Source organism: Balaenoptera physalus (assembly GCF_965194825.1).
Source record: "Balaenoptera physalus genome assembly, chromosome: 1".
In the NCBI taxonomy this organism is placed as follows: Eukaryota; Metazoa; Chordata; class Mammalia; order Artiodactyla; family Balaenopteridae; genus Balaenoptera; species Balaenoptera physalus.
This window is the reverse complement of record NC_138882.1, coordinates 95295851-95319500: the sequence shown is the minus strand read 5'-3', so window position 1 is coordinate 95319500 and position 23650 is coordinate 95295851. Positions and strand designations below refer to the sequence as shown.

Genomic DNA, 23650 nt, shown 5'->3' with positions numbered 1-23650 from the left:
GGTTTTATTTTTAATTTTTTGAGGAACCACCAAACTGTTTTTCATAGTGGCCGAACCAATTTATATTCCCACCAGTAGTGCACAAGGGTTCCCTTTTCTCCACATCCTCCCAACACTTGTTATCTCATCTTTTTAATAATAGTCATTCTAATAGGTGTGAGGTAGTATCTCATTGTGATTTTGATTTGCATTTCCCTGGGGGTTAGTGATGTTGGGCACCTTTTCATGTACCTGTTGACCATCTATATGTCTTCTCTGGAAAAATCTCTGTCCAGATCCTCTGCCCACATTAAAATCAGATTGTTTTTTGCTACTGAGTTGCATGACTTCTTTATGTACTTTGGATATTAACCCCTTATCAGATATATGATTTGCAGATATTTTCTCTCATTTAGTAGGTTGCCTTTTAATTTTGTTTATGGTTTCCTTTGCTGTGCAGAAGCTTTTTAATTTGATGTAGCCCACTTGTTTATTTTTCCTTTTGTTACCTTTGCTTTTGGTGTTAAATCCAGAAAATCATCACCTATGTCAAGGAGCTTACTGCCTATGTTTTCTTCTAGGAGTTTTATGATTTCAGATCTTAGGTTCAAGTCTTTAATCCCTTTTGACTTTATTTTTGTGTATGGTGTAAAGTAGTGGTCCAGTTTTGTTCTTTTGCATGTGGCTGTCTAGTTTCCCAAACACCATGTATTGAAGAGACTGTCCTTTCCCCATTCTATATGTTTTTGGTTTCTTCGTCATGAATTAATTGACCGTGTATCTGTGGGTTTATTTCTGGGCTGTCTATTCTGTTCCATTGATTTATGTGTCTGTTTTTATGCCAGTACCGTACCATTTTGATTACTATAGCTTTACAATATAGTTTCAAATCAGGAAGTGTGATGCCTCCAGCTTTAGTCTCCTTTCTCAAGATTACTTTGGCTAATTGGGGTTTTTGGTGATGCCATACAAATTTTGGTATTGTTTGTTCTGTTTCTGTGAAAAATACCATTGGAAATTTGAGTGGGATTGCATTGAATTTGTAGATTGCTTTCAGTAGTGTGGTATTGTGATTTATAAGAAAAAAATATATATTTGGTCATTCAGATGACCAAGATATATTTCACATATATATTTAGTTTTCATCCATCTTTCCTGACTCACAACTCCTCAAACCCTTGGAATTTCCTAAATGTTGAGAGTGAAAAGGTGTCTTGTTATGCTAATGAGGTGACTTTTGGACCCCACCTAAGGATAGGGGCCGGCTGCCTGGAGAGCCAACCAAGTGGTTAGAAGATTGGAACTTCCAACCTCTGGGGACAGGCGAGGGCCTGGAGGTTGGATCAGTTGCCAATGGCTAAAGATTTAATCAGTCATGACTATCTAATGAAGCCTCTGTAAAAACCTGAGAGGTCAGGGCTCGAGAGGTTCCTGGTTGGTGAACATGTGGAGATTTGGGGAGAATGATGAGCTTGGAGAGAGCATGAAAGATTCTCACCCTTTCCTCATACCTTGCCCTATGCATCTTTCCCACTTGGCTGTTCCTGAGTTATATCCTTTTATGATAAACCAGTACGCTAGTAAGTAAATTGTTTCTCTGAGTTCTCTGAGTCATTCTAGCAAATTAATAGAACCCAAGGAGGAGGTCATGGGAACCTCTGATTTATAGCCAGTTGGACAGAGCCACAGGTAATGACCTGGGCTTGCAACTAGCATCTGAAGTTGATGGGATAAGGGGAGGGTAGCAGTCTTTTTTTTATTTTTTTATTTTTTTTAACATCTTTATTGGAGTATAATTGCTTTACAATGGGTAGCAGTCTTATAGGACTGAACCCTTAACTTATGAAGTCTGATGCTATCTCCAGGTAGATGGTGTCAGAATTGAATTGTAGGACACTCAGCTGTGGTGCCCAGAATTGCTTGTTGGTGTGGGGAACCCAATTCCAAATTTGGAATTGGTTCCAGACTCCATTTAGGTAATGTGGACATTTTAACAATATTAATTCTTCTAATTCATGGACACAGAAGATTTTTCCATTTATTTGTGTCTTCTTCAATTTCGTTCATCAGTGTGTTATAGTTTTCAGTGTGCAGGTCTTTTACCTCCTTGGTTAAATTTATTCCTAAGCGTGTTATTCTTTTTGATGCAATTGTAAATGGAATTATATTCTTAATTTCTCTTCTGATAGTTCGTTATTAGTGTACAGAAATACAACTGATTTTTGTATGTTGGTTTTGTATCCTGTAACTTTACTGAATTTGTTTATTAGTTCTAACAGTTTTTCGGTGGAGGCTTTAGGGTTTTCTATATATAATAACATGTCATCTGCAAATAGTGACAGTTTTACTTTGTTCTTTCTGATTCAAGTGCCTTTTATTTTCTTGTCTATTGCTGTGGCTAGGACTTCCAATACTATGTTGAATATCAGTGGCAAGAATGGGCATCCTTGTCTTGTTCCTGATCTTAGAGGACAAACTTTCAGCTTTTCAGGGTTGAGTATGATGTTAGCTGTGGGCTTGTTATATATGGCTTTTATTATGTTGATGTAGGTTCCCTCTGTACCCACTCTGTTGAGAATTTTTATCATAAATGGATTTTGAATTTTGTCAAAAGCTTTTTCTGCATCTGTGAGATGATCAGAGGTCTTATTCACATAATTAATGACTCTTCAGAAAATTACTTATTTTATGTTTTGAAGGTAAGATAGCTAGAATATTTCTGGGGTAAGTAGTAATGAAAATCCCAATCCTCTCTTCTCGTTTTATTTCTTAGGTGAATCTGGAACTGTTTACTAAAAGGTTATTGAAAGCTACTTGGGTAGAAACTTTTTAAGGAGCTTTTCACTTTAAAAGGAGGCAGTTATTAAATCACCTTTGCTAATAGTACAGTCAACCAATTTTTCCTTCATATAGTCACTTATGAACGATATGTGATATATATTAAATATTGTGATGTTTTAAGAATTTCTTTAAAATTGTAACAGTAATGTTTCATAACTTTTATATATGATTTTGCTTTGAGATAGATTACACTTATGCAAACTCTTTCCTCTGTTTCAGGAATAATGCTACAAGGCATTTATGTAATCTACTCAAAGAAACTTGTGCCAGATCTGCAGAAAAGACAAAGAAATGTAAATATCTTTCTCATTTTATATGATTTTATCAATTTATTGTTATTACTTTAATGGTGGGGGGTGGAGAGGGGAACAAATTGTCTTTTCATTTTTTGGAACCAATTAAAAAATTTTTTTTTAATTTTTAAATTTTTATTTATTTATTTATTTGGCTGCGTTGGGTCTTAGTTGTGGCACGTGGGATCTTCATTGCAGCATGCAAGGTCTTTTGGTTGTTGCATGTGGGGTCTTTTCATTGTGGCATGTGGGGTCTTTTCGTTGCAGCACGCGGGCTTCTCTCTACTTGTGGCGCACGGGCTCCAGAGCACGCGGGCTAGGTAGTTGTGGTGCATGGGCTGTCTAGTTGCGGCACGTGGGCTCCAGAGTGTGCAGGCTCAGTAGTTGTGGCACGTGGGCTCTCTAGTTGTGGTGCGTGGGCTCTAGAGCATGCAGGCTCAGTAGTTGTGGCACGGCCTTAGTTGCCCTGCGGCATGTGGGATCCTAGTTTCCCGACCAGGGATTGAACCCGTGTCCCCTGCATTGGAAGGTGGATTCTTAACCACTGGACCACCAGGGAAGTCCCAGGAGCCATTTTTTATTTGAACAAGTTATATGTGTCTCATACCATTTCTTTATATAAGTAGTAACTAGATTCTCCGTTCTTTGAGCTTTGAAAAGTTCTTCAAGCTTTTTGAAAGATAATATATTTTAAAAGATACATATTTACTTGGCATTTATGGTTAATTCTCATTTCAGTTCAAGTGTGATCTTGAGACTAACCTTCTCTTCTGTTTGGAACAACCAGGAAATTGAATCAAGAATGATATATAGCCATGTTCATAATAGAAAATACTGATGGAGGGCTATGCTGAAAGCATAGTGCTTAAGAATAGCAGTGTAGTATTTATTTATAAATAGAATTCTCAAATTTCTTCTAAAGAAACATTATTTTAAAGCATTCTATTAAGGTTGTGGTATATATGTGAAAGTGCATGTTTTTATTTTATGCATATTTTGATGTTAATTGTAAAGTAGGAATTTTTTTCGTTTTGATGAAAAACATAATCTGATTTTCAAAAATAATTGTTTTTGTCTTTGTCATTAATCTGCCACTAGGTCTACTTTGTTGTTTGTTTGTTTCTTCCAAGAATCTATTGGGAAATACTGTCTACCTGCTTTTTCGGGATAGCCTCTATTTTTCAAATTTTAATTGATACCACACAGCTTAAGAGCTTGGACTGAAGACATAGATAGCCCTGTGCTCAAATTCAAACTTTCAGTTGTTATCTGCTTGACCTTGAATAATTTGAATAATTTATGTAATCTCTGACCCTCTGTTTATTAGTTAATAAAGTACCTCAGTGTTGTTCTGAGAATTAAATTAGTTAATAAATATAAAATTCTTAGAACAGTGCAAAGTGCTCAATAAATGTTAGCCGTTATTATTATTTCTAGTATGCAGTATTGCTAGTTATTTTATTCTTGGTCTCTGCCTAAAGTACTTTGCTTTTGTAACTATATATACCTTCCAGAATGTACTGCACCACTATCAGCTCTTACACGATACCCTGTTTATTCAACTTGCAAGATTAACTTTTCTGTCTAAATATAAAAAGTGGTGAAAAGTATATGGATGGGGTAGAGAGATAGTATATGGACTGCATTGTAGAAAGTAACCTGGGCTAGAGAGACAAGGCTGCTAGTTCTTTCTTCCATTTAGTTTTAAGCTAAGTCAGATATCAGATGGTGGGAGAGGTTTGAAGAACCTTTTAAACATTTTTAGGTGATCTCTTAAATGAACTAAAGAGTATATCTTTTTTTTTTCATATTTCAGTTTATTTATTTATTTATTTATTTATTTATTTATGGCGCCGCCACATGGCTTGCAGGATCTTAGTTCTCCAGCCAGGGATTGAACCCGTGCCCTTGGCAGTGAAAGCACAGAGTCCTAACCACTGGACCACTACAGAATTCCTCTAAAGAGTATATCTTGATGTGACATGTAGATTCCTTTTTTCCTAAAACATCTTTTATTTATTCTATTATTATTATGATTATTATTATTTTTTAAATTTTTAATGGAGTATACTTGATTTACAATGTTGTGTTAGTTTCAGGTGTACAGCAAAGTGAATCAGTTACACATATACATATATCCAGTCTTTTTAGATTCTTTTCCCATATAGGCCATTACAGAGTATTGAGTAGAGTTCCCTGTGCTATGTAGTAGGTCCTTATTAGTTATCTATTTTATATATAGTAGTCTGTATATGTCAGTCCCAATGTCCCATTTTATCCCTTCCTCCCACCTTACCTCCTGGTAACCGTAAGTTTGTTTTCTACATCTGTAACTCTATTTCTGTTTTGTAGATAAGTTCATTTGTACCTTTTTTTAGATTCCACATATAAGCAATATCATACGATATTTGTCTTTCTCTGTTTGACTTACTTCACTCAGTATGATAATCTCTTGGTCCATCCATGTTGCTGCAAATGGCATTAGTTCATTCTTTTTTCTGGCTGAGTAATATTCTGTTGTTTATATGTACCACATTTTCTTTATCCATTCCTCTGCGGATAGACATTTAGGTTGCTTCCACGTCCTGGCTATTGTAAATAGTGCTGCAGTGAACATTGGGGTGCATGTATCTTTTTGAATTATGGTTTTCTCCGGATATATGCCCAGGAGTGGTGGATCATATGGTAGCTCTATTTTTAGTTTTGTAAAGAACCTCTATACTGTTTTCAATAGTGGCTGTACCAATTTACATTCCCACCAACAGTGTAGGAGGGTTCCTTTTTCTGCACACCCTCTCCAGCATTTACTGTTTGTAGATTTTTTGTTGATGGCCATTCTGACCAGTGTGAGGTAATACCTCATGGTAGGTTTGTTTTTTTTTTCTTTCAGATGGTAAAATTTTTATTGGAAATACCTGATCTATATTTAGAACTCATAAACGTACAGTTGAATAAAATAGATTCACATACCCAAGTTCTTCCAAACACACTTAAAAGTTTTCCAATCACTGAATCAAGAAATGAGTTTTAAATTTAATTAAAATGAAATAAAATGAAAAATCAGTCCCTCCATCTCATCAGCCACATTTCCAAAGGTCTGTTGCTCACCTTTGGGGCATTGGAGGTCTAGATAATACTGTTAAGCCTAAGTCTGATTGTACTGTTGCTGTGCTCCTAATTCTCCAGCAGTTTCCCATCACACTCAACAGAAAAGTCAAAGTCCTGACAATGGTCCACAAGGCCTTTCATGTCTGCCCCTGCCTACTCTTCCATCCTCATCTCTTGCTTCTCTCCTCCTCATTGACTCCACTCTGGCCACCTCAGACTCTCCAGACCTACTCCCACTTCAAGTTCTTTGTCCCTGCTGGTCCCTCTGCCTGGGATGCTCCCACCCCTCCCCAACATCATCATGTGCTGCTCCCTCACTTCCTTCAGGTCTTTATTCAAATACCATCTTACCCTAGGTTCTAGCCTAGCCACTCTATTGTACATTGATGACCCCAACCCCTACTGACACTTCAAGTCCTTCTTCCCTGAATTGTTTCACTCCTGGGCAGTCAATCACTATCTGACAAACTCTAGGTTTTACTTTTTTGAGATGTTTATTATCTTACCTCCTCCCGCAATGGAATATAAGCTCTATGAGATTAAAATTGTTGTCTGTTTATTCACTGCTGGATCCCTGGCCCTGAGCATATCACTTGTTGAATGAATGTACCTCATGGTAGTTTTGATTTGCATTTCTCTTATAATTAGTGATGTTGAGCTTCTTTTCATGTGCTTTTTAGCCATGTGTATGTCTTCTTTGGAGAAAAGTCTTTTTAGGTCTTCCACCCATTTTTTGACTGGGTTGTTTGCTTTTTTGATATTGAGTTGCATGAGCTGTTTGTATATTTTGGAGATTAATCCCTTGTCGGTTGCTTCATTCGCAAATATTTTCTCCCATTCTGAGGGTTGTCTTTTTGTTTTGTTTATGGTTTCCTTTGCTGTGCAAAAGCTTTTAAGTTTAATTAGGTCCCATTTGTTTATTTTTGTTTTTATTTTCATTACTCTAGGAGGTGGATCAAAAAAGATCTTGCTGTGATTTATGTCAGTGTTCTGCCTATGTTTTCCTCTAAGAGTTTTATAGTCTGCGGCCTTACATTTAGGTCTTTAATCCATTTTGAGTTTATTTTTGTGTATTAGGGAATGTTCTAATTTCATTCATTTACACGTAGCTGTCCAGTTTTCCAGACACCACTTATTGAACAGACTGTCTTTTCTCCATTGTATATTCTTGCCCTAAAAACATCTTAATACTTGCCTTATATTTACTGTAAAGTCCATCTGTATTCTTGCTGTAAGCCTTTATTTTTGCTATTGTGATTTTCTGTCTTTTATTTATTCATTCAACATTTTAAAAAGTGCCTACTATGTGCCATGAAATGTTCTAGATGCTGAGGGAAAACAGTAGTAAACAGACAAAATTTCTGCTATTATGGAGTATGCACTCTTGTAAAGGGACACATACCATAAATGAATAAATAAAATACATGTTGGGTGATGACAACTGCTTAAAAAGAGAGTATTTTGGGATAGGGTATTTGGGGAAGTTTTTTTCTGATTAAGTGGTATTTGATTAGAGACCTGAATAAATGAGGGAATGTATCATGTAGCTATTTTGGGAATGAATATTTCAGGCAGAGGAAACAGCAAATGCAAAATCCCTTAGATGAGAGCCTGTTGAATCTTTTCAAGTCATAACAGTGAGGTCACTGTGCTGTTCCTTCCATATTTCTTACCTTTTTTGGATCTTTCATCTTCTTTTCTCATTGTGCTCCCTTCAGGATAATTTCTTCTGCTTTCTTCCAGTTCACTAATTCTCTATTTAGGTGTTTCTAAACTGTTTTTAAATTCATCTGTTAGGCCTTAATTTCTGCTCTTGTATTCTCTGGTTCTGTTCTTTAAAAAATATCTGTAGTGTTACTTTTTAGAGTTTCAAATTCCTTGCAGAAATTTTTAAACTCGTTTTTCTTTTGTCTCCATGAGCATAGTAAGCTTAGTTTTATTAAATTTTTTGTCCAGCAATGCCAATATCTGGAATTCCTTGGGATCTGTTTCTGTGGTTTGTTGTTTTGTAGATTCTAGTTCTTGTTGTTTATCTCGTTGTGTACTTCATTATCTTTGATTGTTTGCTTGAGACTTAGAATGATGTGACATTTTCCTAGTTCTTTGAATGCTGAGAAATTTTAGATTATATCCTGGACATGTTGTGAGATTCTGGGTCCTGTTAAAAATCCCCTGGAGAATGTTTGTTTGTTTGTTTGTTTGTATTTTAGCAGATAGGCAACTCAAGTTTAGATCACAAGTTCTATCTTACCTTTTGTGTGCTGAGGTTCCATTATCAGTTCAGTTTTCAAAGCTTTTGCCGTGTTACTCTGCGTCTGTTTCATGTACGCTCCATTCAAGATTAGATTAGTTCTGGGACTTGGATAGTGATTTCAGAGCCTTTGCTATATTTGCCTTGGGTCTACCTTGTACATGCACATCCTCCCTTTTCCCTATGGGACTTGTGCCAAGTCATACAAATAATTAGGGAATCCCCTTCTCGAGCTCTCTCTAGCATCGCCCCTTCACCCTCAGCCTTACAGGAGTCCCGTCCTCCTGTCCTTTGGGGAGAGACATGGAGTTTCTCCTGGGGTTTTATATGCACTTGCTGCCATGGCTGCTGTAGCTCCACTACTGGAGCCACCCTTGGGGCAGGGCTGGAAGAGAAAAAAAAAAGAAAAAAAAAATCAGGATTTCCTTTTGCTTTTACAGTTCTGCTGGGCCCTTACACTTTAGTAATGCTAGGAGAGAAGGTAGGAAAAAAACTAAACAAACAGGAAACTCACCTTCACATGAGTCACTTCTTCAAGATTTTACTTTTCTTCCCAATCTACCTGCTTTTGCTTACTTTTCAGATTCCTCGAGTAGTTGCTTTATGGATTTCATCCAGAGTTTTCAGTTGTAGTCAATGGGAGAGAAAGGCTATAGTGGGCGTATTCCATCTTGACTGACACTGGAAGTTGGTTTAGGTTTTCTGAGTTATAATCCTCAACCTATTCTTGGCCTGATGATTCATCATTATCTTTTTAGATCTTTGATTCTTTCAATAATTCAAAAAATTCCTCCAGATTTTTGTCTTTAGGAGGAAGATTGGTCAGAATTATTTAGTCATTACCATAAAACAGAGTCCTGGATGCTTTTTTCAAAATATAGATCAAATAACGTCACTGTCTAATTTTTTCAGTGGCTTTCCATAATTTTCAGGATAGCATGGTGTTTGCCACTTCCCTTCACCTTGCCAAAAGTTTTCACATGTCCCACATACACAAGCTCATGGAGAACTACTTGTTAACCCCTAAACAGATTATACTTCTGAGTTTTTGCATATGTTTATTGGCTGATCCTCCTTCCTTCTTCATCTTGTTAATTCATATTTGTCCTTCAAAACTCAGAGTAATTATTACCACCCTTGGGAAATATTCCCTAATTTTTCACTCTGACTTAGATGCTCCTCTTCATTTACTTAGTACCCTTAGTATACCTTTACCATGTATTTATGAATTCCTTCAACAAATATTGAGTACCTACTACATCTTACTGTAAGCTTGCAGGCAAGGGATCATGTCTTATTTGACTCAGTATATTCAACACTTTGCACAGTGTCTGTGAAGATAGCAGGCAATAAATAAACTCATGAATGAATAAATAAAGAATAAATTTGTTCTTAGATGTACCTTAAAAAAAAAACCCTTTAAATGGCTGTCTATTGCTCACATTAAGTACATTGGAATTCTTTAGCCTGCCATTTGAAGTACTGCATACATTTTTTTTTTTTTCTGTAGCCTTATTCCTTAATCTAAATTACTTAGTGTTGAAAAGGACTTTAAAGCTTTTTGGTCTATTTACATATCCATTGCTTTAATTCTTTTATAGGAAATTGATAATTTCCTTTGTGACTACCAAGTGGTAGTCTTTCCTGGGTTTGAACATATTCAGTGTTGGAAACCCACTAACCGCGAGGCTGTCATTTAAGCACAGCTCTTATTTTTATGTTGAAATCTCTCTCTCTCTCTCTCTTTTTGTTTTTCTGGCCACCCCACGCAGCTTGCGGGATCTTAGTTCCCCACCAGGGATGGAACCTGGGCCCCCTGCAGTGAAAGTGTGGACCGCCAGGGAATTCCCTGTTGAAATCTCTTATACTGAAATCTCTTTGTAATTTCTCTCTTCTTACTGTAATTCTTCTCCTTAAGGCATACAGAAGAAGTCTAAGCACTTTTTTATCTCTTTAGATTTTTAAAGGTGGTTACTTGTCCTTTCTGAATCTTGTCTTCTTCAGCCTAGATGTTTCAAGATTCTTTGTACTTTTGTTATTTTGGTTGATCTGTTTGAATATTGTTGTTATATTTAGGAGTCCAGATCTGTATGAGGTAATCTAATGTGTAACTTGACCCGTATAAAGGACTATTTCTTGTCTAATTGTAGGTGTCATTAATGAACTCTAAAGTCAGCTTATTTGATAGTCACATTGTATTATAGGCTTTAGTGACTTCACTAGTAATTAAAATCTTTCACTTTTTTTTTTTACATCATTCTTTGCAAGTGCATTTAGATTTTTGGATCCAAATAGCATTCTTTGCATTTATCCCTACTGGATTTCATTAGGCAGACCTGTGTTTTAATCATGTACCACCACTTATTATTTTGGGATCCTAGCAAATAACATAATTTTTCTGTGTCACACTTTTGTTATCTGTGAAATGGGAATAATCATAGTTCCATTTATCTATACCTAGATTTCTACCTAAATATATAGTATATGTATTTATGCATATATTTTCCCCCTTGCCAGGACTCTGGCATTTTCTTGATCCTTATAATTTACAGTTTTGTCAGTGCAACCATTTGAATCTATGTGCACCAGTCTATTTCTTTAGACCAGGAAAGCCTTATGATATCTTTGGTCACTTATTCTGATTTCTGTTTGGGCATACTTATTATTTGTTTGTTGGCCCTCTGTTCATCATTTCTCTAATTGTTTTAATATTTGTTCCCCCACTCCTTCTATTTACATTTGTTTCCTGTATTAGGAAACAATTTGACTTCTGAAGTATCAGTTCTTTCCTGTCCTGCCTCTAATCTCTAGTTCCTTTGAGTCTCTCATTATCTAATCCATTGCCCCTTTCCTCCTTATTTGTTGTTTCTATTTAATTCACCCCATTTCTTGAATTTCTAACGTGGCCTGTTCTTTCTTTATGACTGTATCTTCCTCTTTCACTGAGACCATATTTTCTTGGTTCTGTTGAGAATACCAAACAGTTTTCTGAAATCTTCATCTGAATTCTCTAGAGTACATTTTCAGAGATGGGCTGTTCCTTTTAACATCTTTCATGTTCCCTTTTCTTTGTCTGACAGTATTTTTTCATAGGCCTCATGTAGGTTTTCTAACCATATACATCATTGAAAAAAGCAAGAACTATCTAGACTAAATAAACTAGGTGATAAACTGAGCTTGGTCCTAGTATAGTGGTTGAATCCTCTTTTTATATTTATAGTTGTACGGCAGGTCACTGAGCAATTTCTAATGTTTTCACCTTGCATGGCTCTACTTATGGTAGCTGAATCTCTTTTCTGTCCCTTCTGTGTGGTTTTCTCGTACTCTGATAAATTTTGTAGACTATATGATTCTGAGTGATTTTAGTCAACAAACTCAAGTATGCACAAGGTTTTTATGTCTTAAAATGTTAAAAAAATCTTAATTTTTAAGATTTTTTTTATATCTTTATTTATATTTATATTTTATGTTTATATTTTTTAATATTTTTATATCTTTTTTATATCTTTATATCTTAAAGCCTTCATTCTGCTAGCGTGGAAGAAATTATCTCAGTAAATTTGGGAATTTTTCTTCTTTCCCTGGGATTGTATGTAAATTTGGGGGTGCCCATATAGTACCATGTGGTAGAGAGGGACGTTTGTTTCTCAGTCATCTATCCTCTGAGACTTTCATCATTTCGATTGGTATTCAGTTATTGGTCCACATAGATAGTTGGTGAGCTGTTCCTCATACCACTCCTCAGGGCCTATTCAGGTATGCTGGTTCTCTGTGCTTTATCCCACCATGCTCAGTTGCACAACGTGTTGGAACAAGGGAAATTATGAAGCTGTTTAAGGCCCTACCTGTCTATATATATTTCACAGGCATTTCTTCTCAGGTTTTGTCATCTTCCTAGAGTTATACTGAAGAAAAAAAAAAGCACAGCCCCACTCTACTCTTGGTTTGCCCTAACTCTCTGGGATTTCTGTGTTCCCCAACCCTGAGGCTTAGCTTGGTGAGGGTAGAGGGCTACAGAACCCTTTCTTAAGTACCTGCCAGAATCTAATAAGCTCTCTCAGCTTCCCCTTTTAAAGGCTTCTTCCTTACAAACTGGTAAATATTTCTTAGGTCTAGAGGATGGAAGCTTTGCTCTGACTTATATATTTTGAAAATCTATTACTTGTTTATATCTTGAATCTTTCCCCTAATCCCAATACTGGGCTTTTGAAACTCAAAGACATTTTCTTTGCTTTTGGTTGAATCATTTCTTATTTAAGATGATGAGTGCAGCAAGATCTAGTTGGCCAAATTAGGGCAAAGTAAGTGTGTGTGTGTGTGTGTGTGTGTGTGTGTGTGTGTATGTGTATGAGAGAGAGAGGAGGGAGAGGGGAGAGAGAGGGAAGGGAGGAGGGAATAAGGGAGTGAGGTGGGGGTGGGGAGTTAGATAGATAGATAGATACCAGGAAAACCAAAAAGGTAGGCTTGTATTGTTACAGTATTATGTCAGTACATTAGAACACTCTGCTATGAAAGTCCCTTCTCTATGCCACCTGTAGCAACTTGCTCCTGACAACTGTAAAGTACATCTATACCAATTTATTTTTTTTTTGTAGTTTTATTTATTTGCTTTTTAGTACTTGCCTATTGGAAGAATGACTGGAGGGTATTTTGGAAGTACTGGTGGTAGTGGTAATGGGAAGATTGGAGGTGTTGGCAATAGAATGCAGTTCTTTGGCGCAAATAATTTCTGGGGAATAGAGAAGGTTTGTTGCTAAATGTGTTTGTTAGTGAATATGAGACAGTGAATAGATGGAGTGAGAAGGATGAACCATCTTTCTGTTGAAATGCTGATGTGTTCTGTCTTTATTTCTTTAAATTTTCCAGCCCTTTAATATTCAAATAAAAGTGGTTTGGCTCCTGTTCCATGTGCTGTGATAAGTCTAGAGCTCGCTCCAGTATTTTTGAGGGGTTTAGGATACTTGTATTCTTCTAAAGTCAGTTCATTTGGCTCTTCATTGACATTTGAGTCTATCGTAGCTGCCGTTCTCTTGTTTTGCAGCTTGTTACTGAGAATATAGGACTACTACCCTCCCTTTAGTCTAATGTGGTTTCTGTGATGCTTGGCCTTACCTGGGGGAATGATGATGGGACAGCTGCATTTCTTTTCCTGCCTCGTGCCTTAATTCTCTACAGCACCACCTATCAACTCTAAGTTTTACTGACTTTACTCAAGGCTTGAGTATAGTTAGAGGGAATCATTGCTCAGGTTAAAAAACAACAACAACAAAAAAAACCCTAAAAAATATTATAGAGGATTTACAGGAGATTTGTCCTTGGGGCTACACCTATTCTTAACTTGTTCCTCTGGTCTTGAGATTTATCTTCTTTCCTGCCTCTTCAGAGATAGAGCAGAAACAAGAGTGAGCTTTGCCTTTCACATGTACTTCATGAATCTTAAATATACAAAGGAAAAATACTTCATAGACTAGTGGTTAAATCCCTACTTATTGTAAAGGCTAAAACTGTAAATATGTTTTAGAAAGTTTGAATAAATTAATGAATAGTAGTAATTCTGTAAAAGGAAATTAGAGATAATTGAACAGCACCTAGCATTTGAGGTTATGTCATGAAATATGACCATACCTTACTACGAAGCTGCTTTTGATACTACTTTAAAAGACTCAGAAGATATACCAGTGCCCTTTACTAACACAGATTCTTAAATATTTTAATGTTTACCGGAGACATTTGAGTATTATCTTATTGGAAGTGTAATTGTTTTAAAATTTACTTTTGAAATATTTTATATTTATAATAGATGAATATGAGCGGGAAGAAACTAGGCAAGTTTATGTGGACCTAAATAGTAACATTGAGGTAAGTGGTATTGAAAATTTGAATATTTTAAGCAGATGCATTTCTAAGCAAATTAGAGTGATAGCTACAAAGATATGAACAATTGTTCTTGCTAAAGGGATTATTGCTTATCTTTTGATATATGATTATATCCAATAAAATTCCCAGGGTTCTATACCATGAGTATTAATGTTCTGTTTTTAGTATTTTTTGAATTTACATGTTGGTGACACTATTTAACTTAATTTATTAGATATTAACTCTGTGTCAGAGACTAGCACATTGTGACACTTAACCATTAATTTGAAAAACATACCAGTATTATCAATCTGTGTCTGGTGCCTGTTTACCTTTTTTACCCCATCCCCTATCATTTTCCACTTTGCTTCTCTTCTATAGTTGTTCCTTTCTTTTTTGTTTCTCAAACTTGCTAAGCTCTTTCTGATCTTGCTTCTTTGAATTTGTTTCTTCTATCTAGAACTTCTGTATCCAAGATCTTATGCAAACTCATAAGCTTCATTCTGCTTTTTTATTATCCCCTTTACTACTTTACCTAAAATGTCTTTCTATTCAATTATCCTCTATCTCCTCACCTTCTCTAACTTTTCTGAAGAGCACTTAAAACTACATGATATTTATTTGATATACGTGTGTGTGTGTATTTGTGTGTGTATATATTCTTTCTTACACTGGAATATAAATTCGTTCCAATAGGGTAAGGACTTTGTCTTATATCCTAAGTGCTTAAAACAGTGCCTGGCACATAATTGACACTCAGTAACTATTTATTAAATGAATAAATGAATTCATCCAATTTTACAAATCAGGATTTGTTGAATGTTGAATGAACTCATGCTGCCAGGTAATGGAAGTATAATTTGAACTCTTATGGGGAGAGACCTCACAGAGGTTACACTTTAGTGAAGACAGAAATATGTAAGCAAAAATCAACAGAAAATTACAGATTTTGATATGGGCTATTAAGTAAATGACTAGAGTACCAACAATTGTTTTGCTGCTGTTTGGTAATATATAACCTGTCTTCAGTGCCTTTAAGCGCCTGGGAAGCTACCTTAATAGACACTCTTAATATTTTAGTAAATTATTTAATTGTTAAAAGTTATAGAATTTTCATTATTCAGAGTTGTATAGTTTTAAATATAATGATCACATGATACAAATTTATTATTTTCATTGTTTGAGGAAAGCTATTTAAAAAGTCTAAGTATGATTCTTAAAAGTTAAATATATTTCAGAAAATGATAATAGCTTTTGAGGAACTTCGTGTGCAAGCTGAGAATTCCAGACTGGAAATCCATTTTAAGTGTAGGAATCCTTATTTTTTATATTACTCTTTTGCTGTTTATATTTTTATTAGATTCTGCTAATGTTTTCATACCTTCAGCTTGATGCCTAAACTATTGAAAATTTCTGTATTGTATATGGTTTTATAAGCCCCTCAAAATCCTGTGGAATGTGGCAGGGAATTGGTATATGTTAAAAATACCCTTTTGGCTTCAAAAGCTACATTTTCCCTGAAATCAAATTATGGTTTATATAATGGTGTGATTTGGTGATTTGAAGTGTGATTTGGTCTTATTTTTACATTTCTTGGTCAAGTTGCATGTTAAAATAATAATATACATACACATTTAAAATTTGTTATTTCAGACTAGTGTGTTATAAAGAAAAAACTTTTATATATCTGCTATTATAAGAATGATAGAATTTTTAAAAGTTATTGTAACTTTGATATTATTTAAATTCTTTATTTTACTAAACAGAAAGCAGCAAGAAAATAGCAGTTTTAACTTGTTAGAAACCTTTGGGGTTTAATATCTAGATAAATAAGGAAGTGAAATAAAATATCAGAAACTAAAAATTTTGTTTGTTATACAGTTATGTTAAGATATTAAAGTATATTTGTTTTATTTTTAAAGTAAAGGAAGATTATGAAAAAATCCAACGTCTTGATGAACAATACAAGAAGGAAGTAAATAACAAGGAAAAGCAGGTATTTTTTAAAAATCAACTTTCTGTATTCTTTATATTCGCTAATTCATGAGATACTTAAAATTTCAAGAGAAATTTGTACTTGCTGCCTGCTTGATAAATTTCTGAGAGAATTTTAATATTATACATATTTAAATATATTTTCCATTTGCCTTAATTTCCATTGACTCAAATTTATACATACTAAATGCTAGCCCTTTTTTAAAATCAGTGAATCTTCTACAATATAATTAGTGGGTTTTAGGACATTGCTGTAAAAATATATTATTTTGTGAGAAGTTTTGTTCAGACAAAAACCTCATAAAATACAAAGATGATGGTGATTGACCACTCAACCCACATTTTGCAGTTTATTTTGAAATACACTATTTATGACACCAATGAAGGGGAACTAAAACATTCTTTTGCTTCTTTCTATTAATGACACATAGTGCGAGACTTGAAAATGGTGAGTCTGTGTGCTTTTGCAGTCACAAGAATGTTGATTTCAGATGATTATTAGGCCAACTTTAACAGTTTCAAGCCTTCTGAATCCAGAATGGAAAATGAAATATAGAAAGGAGTCCTCATCTCTCTACTTCCCCCTATTTTTCCTGAGTTTTTATCTGACTTGCCACAGATACCTTGTAATTATAGATAATAAGGATACCTACTTGAACAATAATGGCAAATGTTAATTGAAAGTACAGAGAAGATTCTTAGAGTTTTCTTTAAGTTCTGGTTAAATGATAGAATTCTGATTTATGTGTTATACTTCGATCTTTTGAAAGAGTTAACAATTTTTTCTGTATTTTAACTGTATATTTTAAACCAGATTTCTGAAAGAAGGAGGTCTTCTTAAAATTTAAAATTGTGCTTATTATTACAGAACACAAAAATAGAATAAAGTGCTAAGAAGCTTGTTGGAATCCTGGGTACATGAGCAGAGCTTACAGATTTGGGGGGGTTCCCTGTAAAATTATGCTGTGGCCAGCTAGTGTTTTTGTTGGGGACTCCTAAATGTCATTATTTGTAAGGCTTTTTTTTTCTGGAGTTCTCCAAATTCCTGCCGGGGAATGTAAACTTTGCTGATGGCATTTTGGGGCTGGTTTGGCAGGGTAGGAAGGACAAGCTGAGTCTCATCATTCCGTATGCTGACTTCTCAGTTATATCCTTTGTCTCCACCCCTTCCTTTGCCTGGAATACCCAGGTTTAGAGATTCTTTTTTTCAATTTGATCATGCCAGTGTCTCTTATAAAGATGGAGTAGGTTAATTCTCTGACTACATTGGCTTTCAGGGAGTAGAGTCCAGGGAAGGAGGGTTAAGAGGGCCTAGGGAGGTCTTACTACTCTTTGCAGACTTCCAGTCTCCTTATACTTAGTCTCCTGTTTCATACCTACCTTCCACAGTGTCTGTTGCTTCTAATTCTTGAAACATTCTGTTTCTTTGGGATTGAATTATCTTGCTTCTCATTTGTAATCTTCCCTGTGTAGACTCTTAGTTTTTTTTTTTTTTTTAAATTTATTTTTATTTATTTATTTATTTGGCTGCGCTGTGTCTTTGTTGCTGCGCATGGGCTTTCTCTAGTTGCGGTGAGTGGGGGCAACTCTTTGTTGCAGTGCGCAGGCTTCTCATTGCGGTGGCTTCTCTTGTTTTGGAGCACGGGCTCTAGGTGCGTGGGCTTCAGTAGTTGTGGCACATGGACTCAGTAGTTGTGGCTCATAGGCTCTAGAGCACAGGCTCTGTAGCTGCAGCGCACTGGCTTAGTTGCTCCATGGCATGTGGGATCTTCTGGGACCAGGGCGCGAACCCATGTCCCATGCATTGGCAGGCAGATTCTTAACCACTGCGCCACTAGGGAAGCCCCTAGACTCTTAGTTTTGACCTTGCTTTTCTATGCTAAATCATTTTCTGTTCCTTCTAACTGCTTTCCTTTTTTACATGTTGTGGTTTGGATTATAGAAGTCTCATGGTTTCATGGAAGATGAAGTCCATCTTTGTTGTTTTCCTGGTTATTTTTTGGGTGATTTGAAGATGAAAATAGGGCAGAGAGGTCTTTCTGCCATGTTGAATCTGCAAGTCTTCAGTCTATCTTTATGAGTTTATCTTTCACCTTTTCTTTACATGCACTCTGTATTCTAGCCATCTGAATATTTTCAGTTCTCTGAATAGAAGCATGATCTCTTGATCCTTTGTGTTCTCATACAAGTCTAGAATGTTCATTTCCCCCACAGCCTGATTAATTTGTACTTGTCTATCAAGACTCAGTTCAGTTCTCTGAGAAGGATTAATTTTTGATTACCTCCCCCAGGACTGATTTAGGTGTTCCTTTCTTGATTCCTATAACATTTTTGTCCTATTACTAATAATATTCAAGGAAGGTGAGTTCCATCATCTCTGTATATTCAGTGCGTATTATGGTTTCTGGAACAGATTAGGTGCTCAATAATATTTATGGAATAAATGAATGAGTAGATTTCAATATATAATCTTCTAAGTGATAACTGTAATATTGGGTATATTGCATTAGTTTGTTCATTCCTTCATTCAATAAATGTTTATTGTGCAGGCACATACTAAATGCCAGGCACAGACAGCTGAAAAGCATATAAGCAAGTACATAAAATAATCACAGATAATGATAAATGCTAAGGTGTCATATTTAATTTTTCGTATCTATAATGTATTATTTAAATATTTCATTTTAGGTATCACTGCTATTGATCCAAAGTACTGAGAAAGAAAATAAAATGAAAGAGTTAACATTTCTGCTAGAGGAGTCCAGAGATAAAGTTAATCAATTAGAGGAAAAGACAAGTAAGAATTTATATAAGAAAATATAACAATGTCTTATGTATTGCTCTTGTTATATTTTAAATTTAGCTTTCATTACAATTTTTTTGTAATGCTTTCTAATGCTGTAATTCTCCACCTAGGTTGGAACAGTTGGAGGAGGGAATAATAGTCACTTAAGAAGATTTTTCAAAGTATATGTGCTCCTCTTTTCCCTTTTCATACTGTCACCTTCTTCAAAGTTTCAATAAGGTGCTCCATGAAAACAGGGATCTTTGTCTTTTTTTGTTCATTGATGCATTCCAAGTGCCTGGCATATATTAGGCACTCAAACATCTTATAAATAAATGAATACTCTGGGAGCACTATGGAGGGAGTTATTAATTATTCTTGGAGCAAGGCATTTGGAAAGGCATTAAGGAAAAATTGTTAGTTAAACTAAACCTTAGATGATTAAAAGTTCACTAGACAATGAATTGGAGGAGGGAGTGTAGGCAGAAGAAATGGCTTGTGCAGGTCATGGAAGTGTGAAAATTAGGGTATATTTGAAACACTGATTGATGTGTCTGTATATTTGAAACACTGATTGGTGTGTCTGTATCTTAAAGAACTCAGGTAAATGAGACTGGAAAAAAATGTTTGGATCAGATTATGAAGGATCTTTAGTGTCATGTAATGTTTAGACTATCTTATTATTGAGTATTTTTCAAACTTGTTCAACTAATAAGGCACTTGAAAGGCATACACTTTGTGAAATACTATGTCCCTTTCAGAACATCATAGAGATCTTGTGACATTTTTCACCTTTCTCTTAAAAATGTGGCAAATAATTATCTAGTTCCTGCTAACCTATGCCTGCTCATTTCACCTTACTGTCACTACTATATCCTATACTCCAGATATACTGAAATTGTTTAACTTCCTTACCTTTTATGTTCTTCCTATCTCACCATCATGCTTTTGGCTACTTACTCTGTCCAAAATGAACCTCCTACCTCCTCTCCAAATCTACTGGCTAAATTCTAGTGAACTCCTTATTGTTAAGAGTGGCTTAAGCATTCCTTGTGTGTCTCCTGTGACCATGAGTGTCTTGAGGGCAGGCACTGTGTCTCACTAAATATCTTTGTAACTCTAGTGCCCAGCATATTGCTATGTATATATAATAGAAGTTTAATAGGTGTTAGGATGAATGAATGAATATTTAATCTTATATAAACTGGAAACAACTTATTGGTAATAAATAACTAATACAATGTGATTCTGCAGACTCATAACCACTGAAATATATTCATTTAAGTTACTTTTCATTGTTTCCCATATGTATGTATCTTCCATTTGTTTTTCTCTTTGTTTCAACTTAGAGATCTTCTATTGACCTGTTACCTAACCCTGCCTTCTGCTGTGTTCTAATTTGGTTTTAAACTCATTTACTGAATTCTTAACTTTAATCATATTTTTTCCTTCTAAATTTCCATTCAATTATTTTTCTTAAGATTCCAATTCTTTGGTTAATTCTCCTCTTTTAAAAATGACATTTTATCCCTTTTGAATATATTAATCATTGATATTTTATAGCTATTCTCTTTTTATTTCAATATCTGGCTCACCTGTTGGTCTGTTTCTTTTTTAAAAATGTGATAAAATACATATAACATAAAATTTACCATCTTAATCATTTTTAAGTGTACAGCTCAGTGGTATAGATACATTCACATTGTTATGCAGTCATCACTAGTATTTATCTCCAGAACTCTTGCAACTCTTTTCATGTTGCAAAACTGAAACTCTGTACCCATTAAGCAGTAACTCCCCTTCCCTCCTCCCCTCAGCCCATTCTACTTTCTATTCCTTTACAGTCTTACTTTTCAGTGATTTGTCCTTATATTTTGGTGTGCCCAGTAATTTTTTGATTTAATTCCATACTTTGTTATAAGAAAAGTTAGAGGCTCCGGATGATATTGTCTTCTGTTTGCTAGGGAGAAATTGGGAGTGTGGTGGGCTGTTACTATAATGCAATTAGAGGCTGAGCTGAATGAAGGGAAATGATCAAGCTTATGAGGTTTTTTGAGTCTTCAGTTTTGTTTCTTCAGCTCTTTGAGACCCAGTAAAACTATGCTCTTTTTTTTATCCCCTGGCATTGGCCCTCTGCTGGGACCAAGCCAGCATTTAGACCTCTTGCTCATAGCCAGAATCAGCAGATGTCAGCTGCACTTTGTCAGTTCAGTTATCAGGAGTTCTTTCTTAGGAATTCTTAGCCTCTTTAGTCCTTTCTGTTTTGGTTTGTTTCGTGTTTTCTAGTTATTTTCATCATGAGAGTTGTTCTGTTACAGACTACTTCATTCTGCCTGGAACTATCCATTTAAATGAATTATGATCAGCTAATTTTTATTTTTAATATTTTCTTGCTATTACCTAATTTTTGTCTCTTGCCAATACTTGTTGCCTGCTAAAGAGTATCAGTGATCAGAGATTTAAGAAATAAATTTAAGGGGAGAAAATTTTGATTATTTTCTTTCTGTGTATTAAGAGTACTATACTTTTAAATAGGATTCTGTTTGGAGGGGGCTTGGGTTTTTTCATGAGGCCACATATCAGTCATCCTTGATTAAAACCCATTACTTTTTTTCATTCTCTTATCAACGCTGGCTTTTCTCCCTGTCTTAACCTCCTATTGTTCCTCTACTTTCCAAACTTTGTCTTTGAAACCCTTGCTCTTCTTATGTAGCATATAAAAATTTTTTTCCCTCAAAACCTATTAATGCAAGTTTTCTTTACCTTCTGGCTTTAACAAATTTGAGGTCTCTGCTTCCTCTGCTATCCTTTTGAACGGAAGCTGCACATTGTCCTACATTCCATGTATAATGCAGTTGGAAGGCAGTTGGAAACTTTCTTTTGGATGTATATTACCACTTTCAAACCATTACTCATTCTTTCATCCGTTCAACTTTTATTAGCCTCCTTTCTATTCTGTGTCAGGCACAAAGCTAATTATGGGGAATGCAATTATTTATTATTGCATCCCTGCTTTCTGGAAGAGAATTACTGTCTATTTCTAATATGTCAAAGAGTTTTATAATGGATATTGACTTATCAAATGTGATTTATTTTGCCATATATTGAGATTGTCATATGGTTTTTTTCCTTTAATTTATTAGTGATTATTTTCTAATGTTCAACCTAATTTTCTAATATTAACTTTTTATCCCTGGTTATGAATCTACTTTTATTATTATTTTTATATGTTGTTTTATTCAATTTTACATATTGTTTGATTAAGGTTATTTTTAGGACCTTTTTGGCATCCACATTTATAAATTAGATTGGTTTGTAATTTTTTTTCTCATACTTTCTTTACCAGATGTTAATATTGAGTATATCCTAGCCTAAAAATGAGTATAAAAGTATTTTATTATTTTGTATATTCTGAAAGAGGTTAAGTATGGTTTGGGTTATTTCTTCCCTGAATGTTTGGTAGAATTCACTGGTCAAGTAATCTGTCCTAGATTTATTAATTTTAGGGGGAGTGATTTTTAAATTTCTGGTTTCATTCCTCTAATGGTTTGGAAATATACAGATTTTCTATATCTTCTGGAATCAATTTTGTTCCATTAGTTTTTTCCTAGGGGTTTTTACTTTTCTTATAAATTTTCTAAATTTTTTTGCATAAATTTGTTTTTAGTTTCCCTTTAGTCTTTTTAATATTTTGGCTTTGTAATCTTCTCTAGTGTATGTTTGATTTCTATTTCATTATATTTGTAATCTTATCATCATTATTTCCTTCCTTCTACCTACTTTGTGTTTATTTTTCTAACTTCTTCAGAAAAATTTTTAGCTTATTTATGCTTATTTTAATATATGTATTTAAGTCTGCAATATTTTCTCTAAATACTGCATTAGCTATATCTCACACTTTTAATATATGTTCTTTTAATTATTGTTGTGTTAAAAGTATTTTATTATTTCCTTTGGGATTTCTTCTTTGACCATTAGGTTATTTGGAAATGTGCTTATTTTTCAACCAGATGGTGATTTTCTTTCTTTCTTTCTTTCTTTCTTTCTTTATTTTTAAACATCTTTATTGAAGTATAATTGCCTTACAATGGTGTGTTAGCTTCTGCTTTATAACAAAGTGAATCAGTTATACATATACAATATGTTCCCATTTCTCTTCCCTCTTGCATCTCCCTCCCTCCCACCCTCCCCATCCCACCCCTCTAGGTGGTCACAAAGCACCGAGCTGATCTCCCTGTGCTATGCGGCTGCTTCCCACTAGTTATCTATTTTACATTTGGTAGTGTATATATGTCCATGACACTCTCTTACCCTGTTATATCTCACCCCACCCCCTCCCCATATCCTCAAGTCCATTCTCTAGTAGGTCTGTGTCTTTATTCCCGTCTTGCCACTAGGTTCTTCATGGCCTTTTTTTTTTTTTTTTTTTTCCCCCTTAGATTCCATATATATGTGTTAGCATACTGTATTTGTTTTTCTCTTTCTGACTTACTTCACTCTGTATGACAGACTCTAACTCCATCCACCTCATTACAAATACCT

At 34.9% G+C, this 23650-nt stretch overlaps 1 protein-coding gene across 1 annotated transcript in view; it reads left to right on the top strand.

The window, feature by feature from the left end:
• Window positions 1-23650, top strand: part of SYCP1 (synaptonemal complex protein 1) — a 154570-nt gene that overhangs the window by 6440 nt on the left and 124480 nt on the right. The window contains exons 8-12 of the mRNA XM_082458274.1: window positions 3040-3113; window positions 14273-14331; window positions 15567-15636; window positions 16251-16324; window positions 19012-19120. Of these exons, the coding sequence (XP_082314400.1) occupies window positions 3040-3113; window positions 14273-14331; window positions 15567-15636; window positions 16251-16324; window positions 19012-19120 (386 nt within the window). The remainder of the gene's footprint in view (window positions 1-3039; window positions 3114-14272; window positions 14332-15566; window positions 15637-16250; window positions 16325-19011; window positions 19121-23650) is intronic.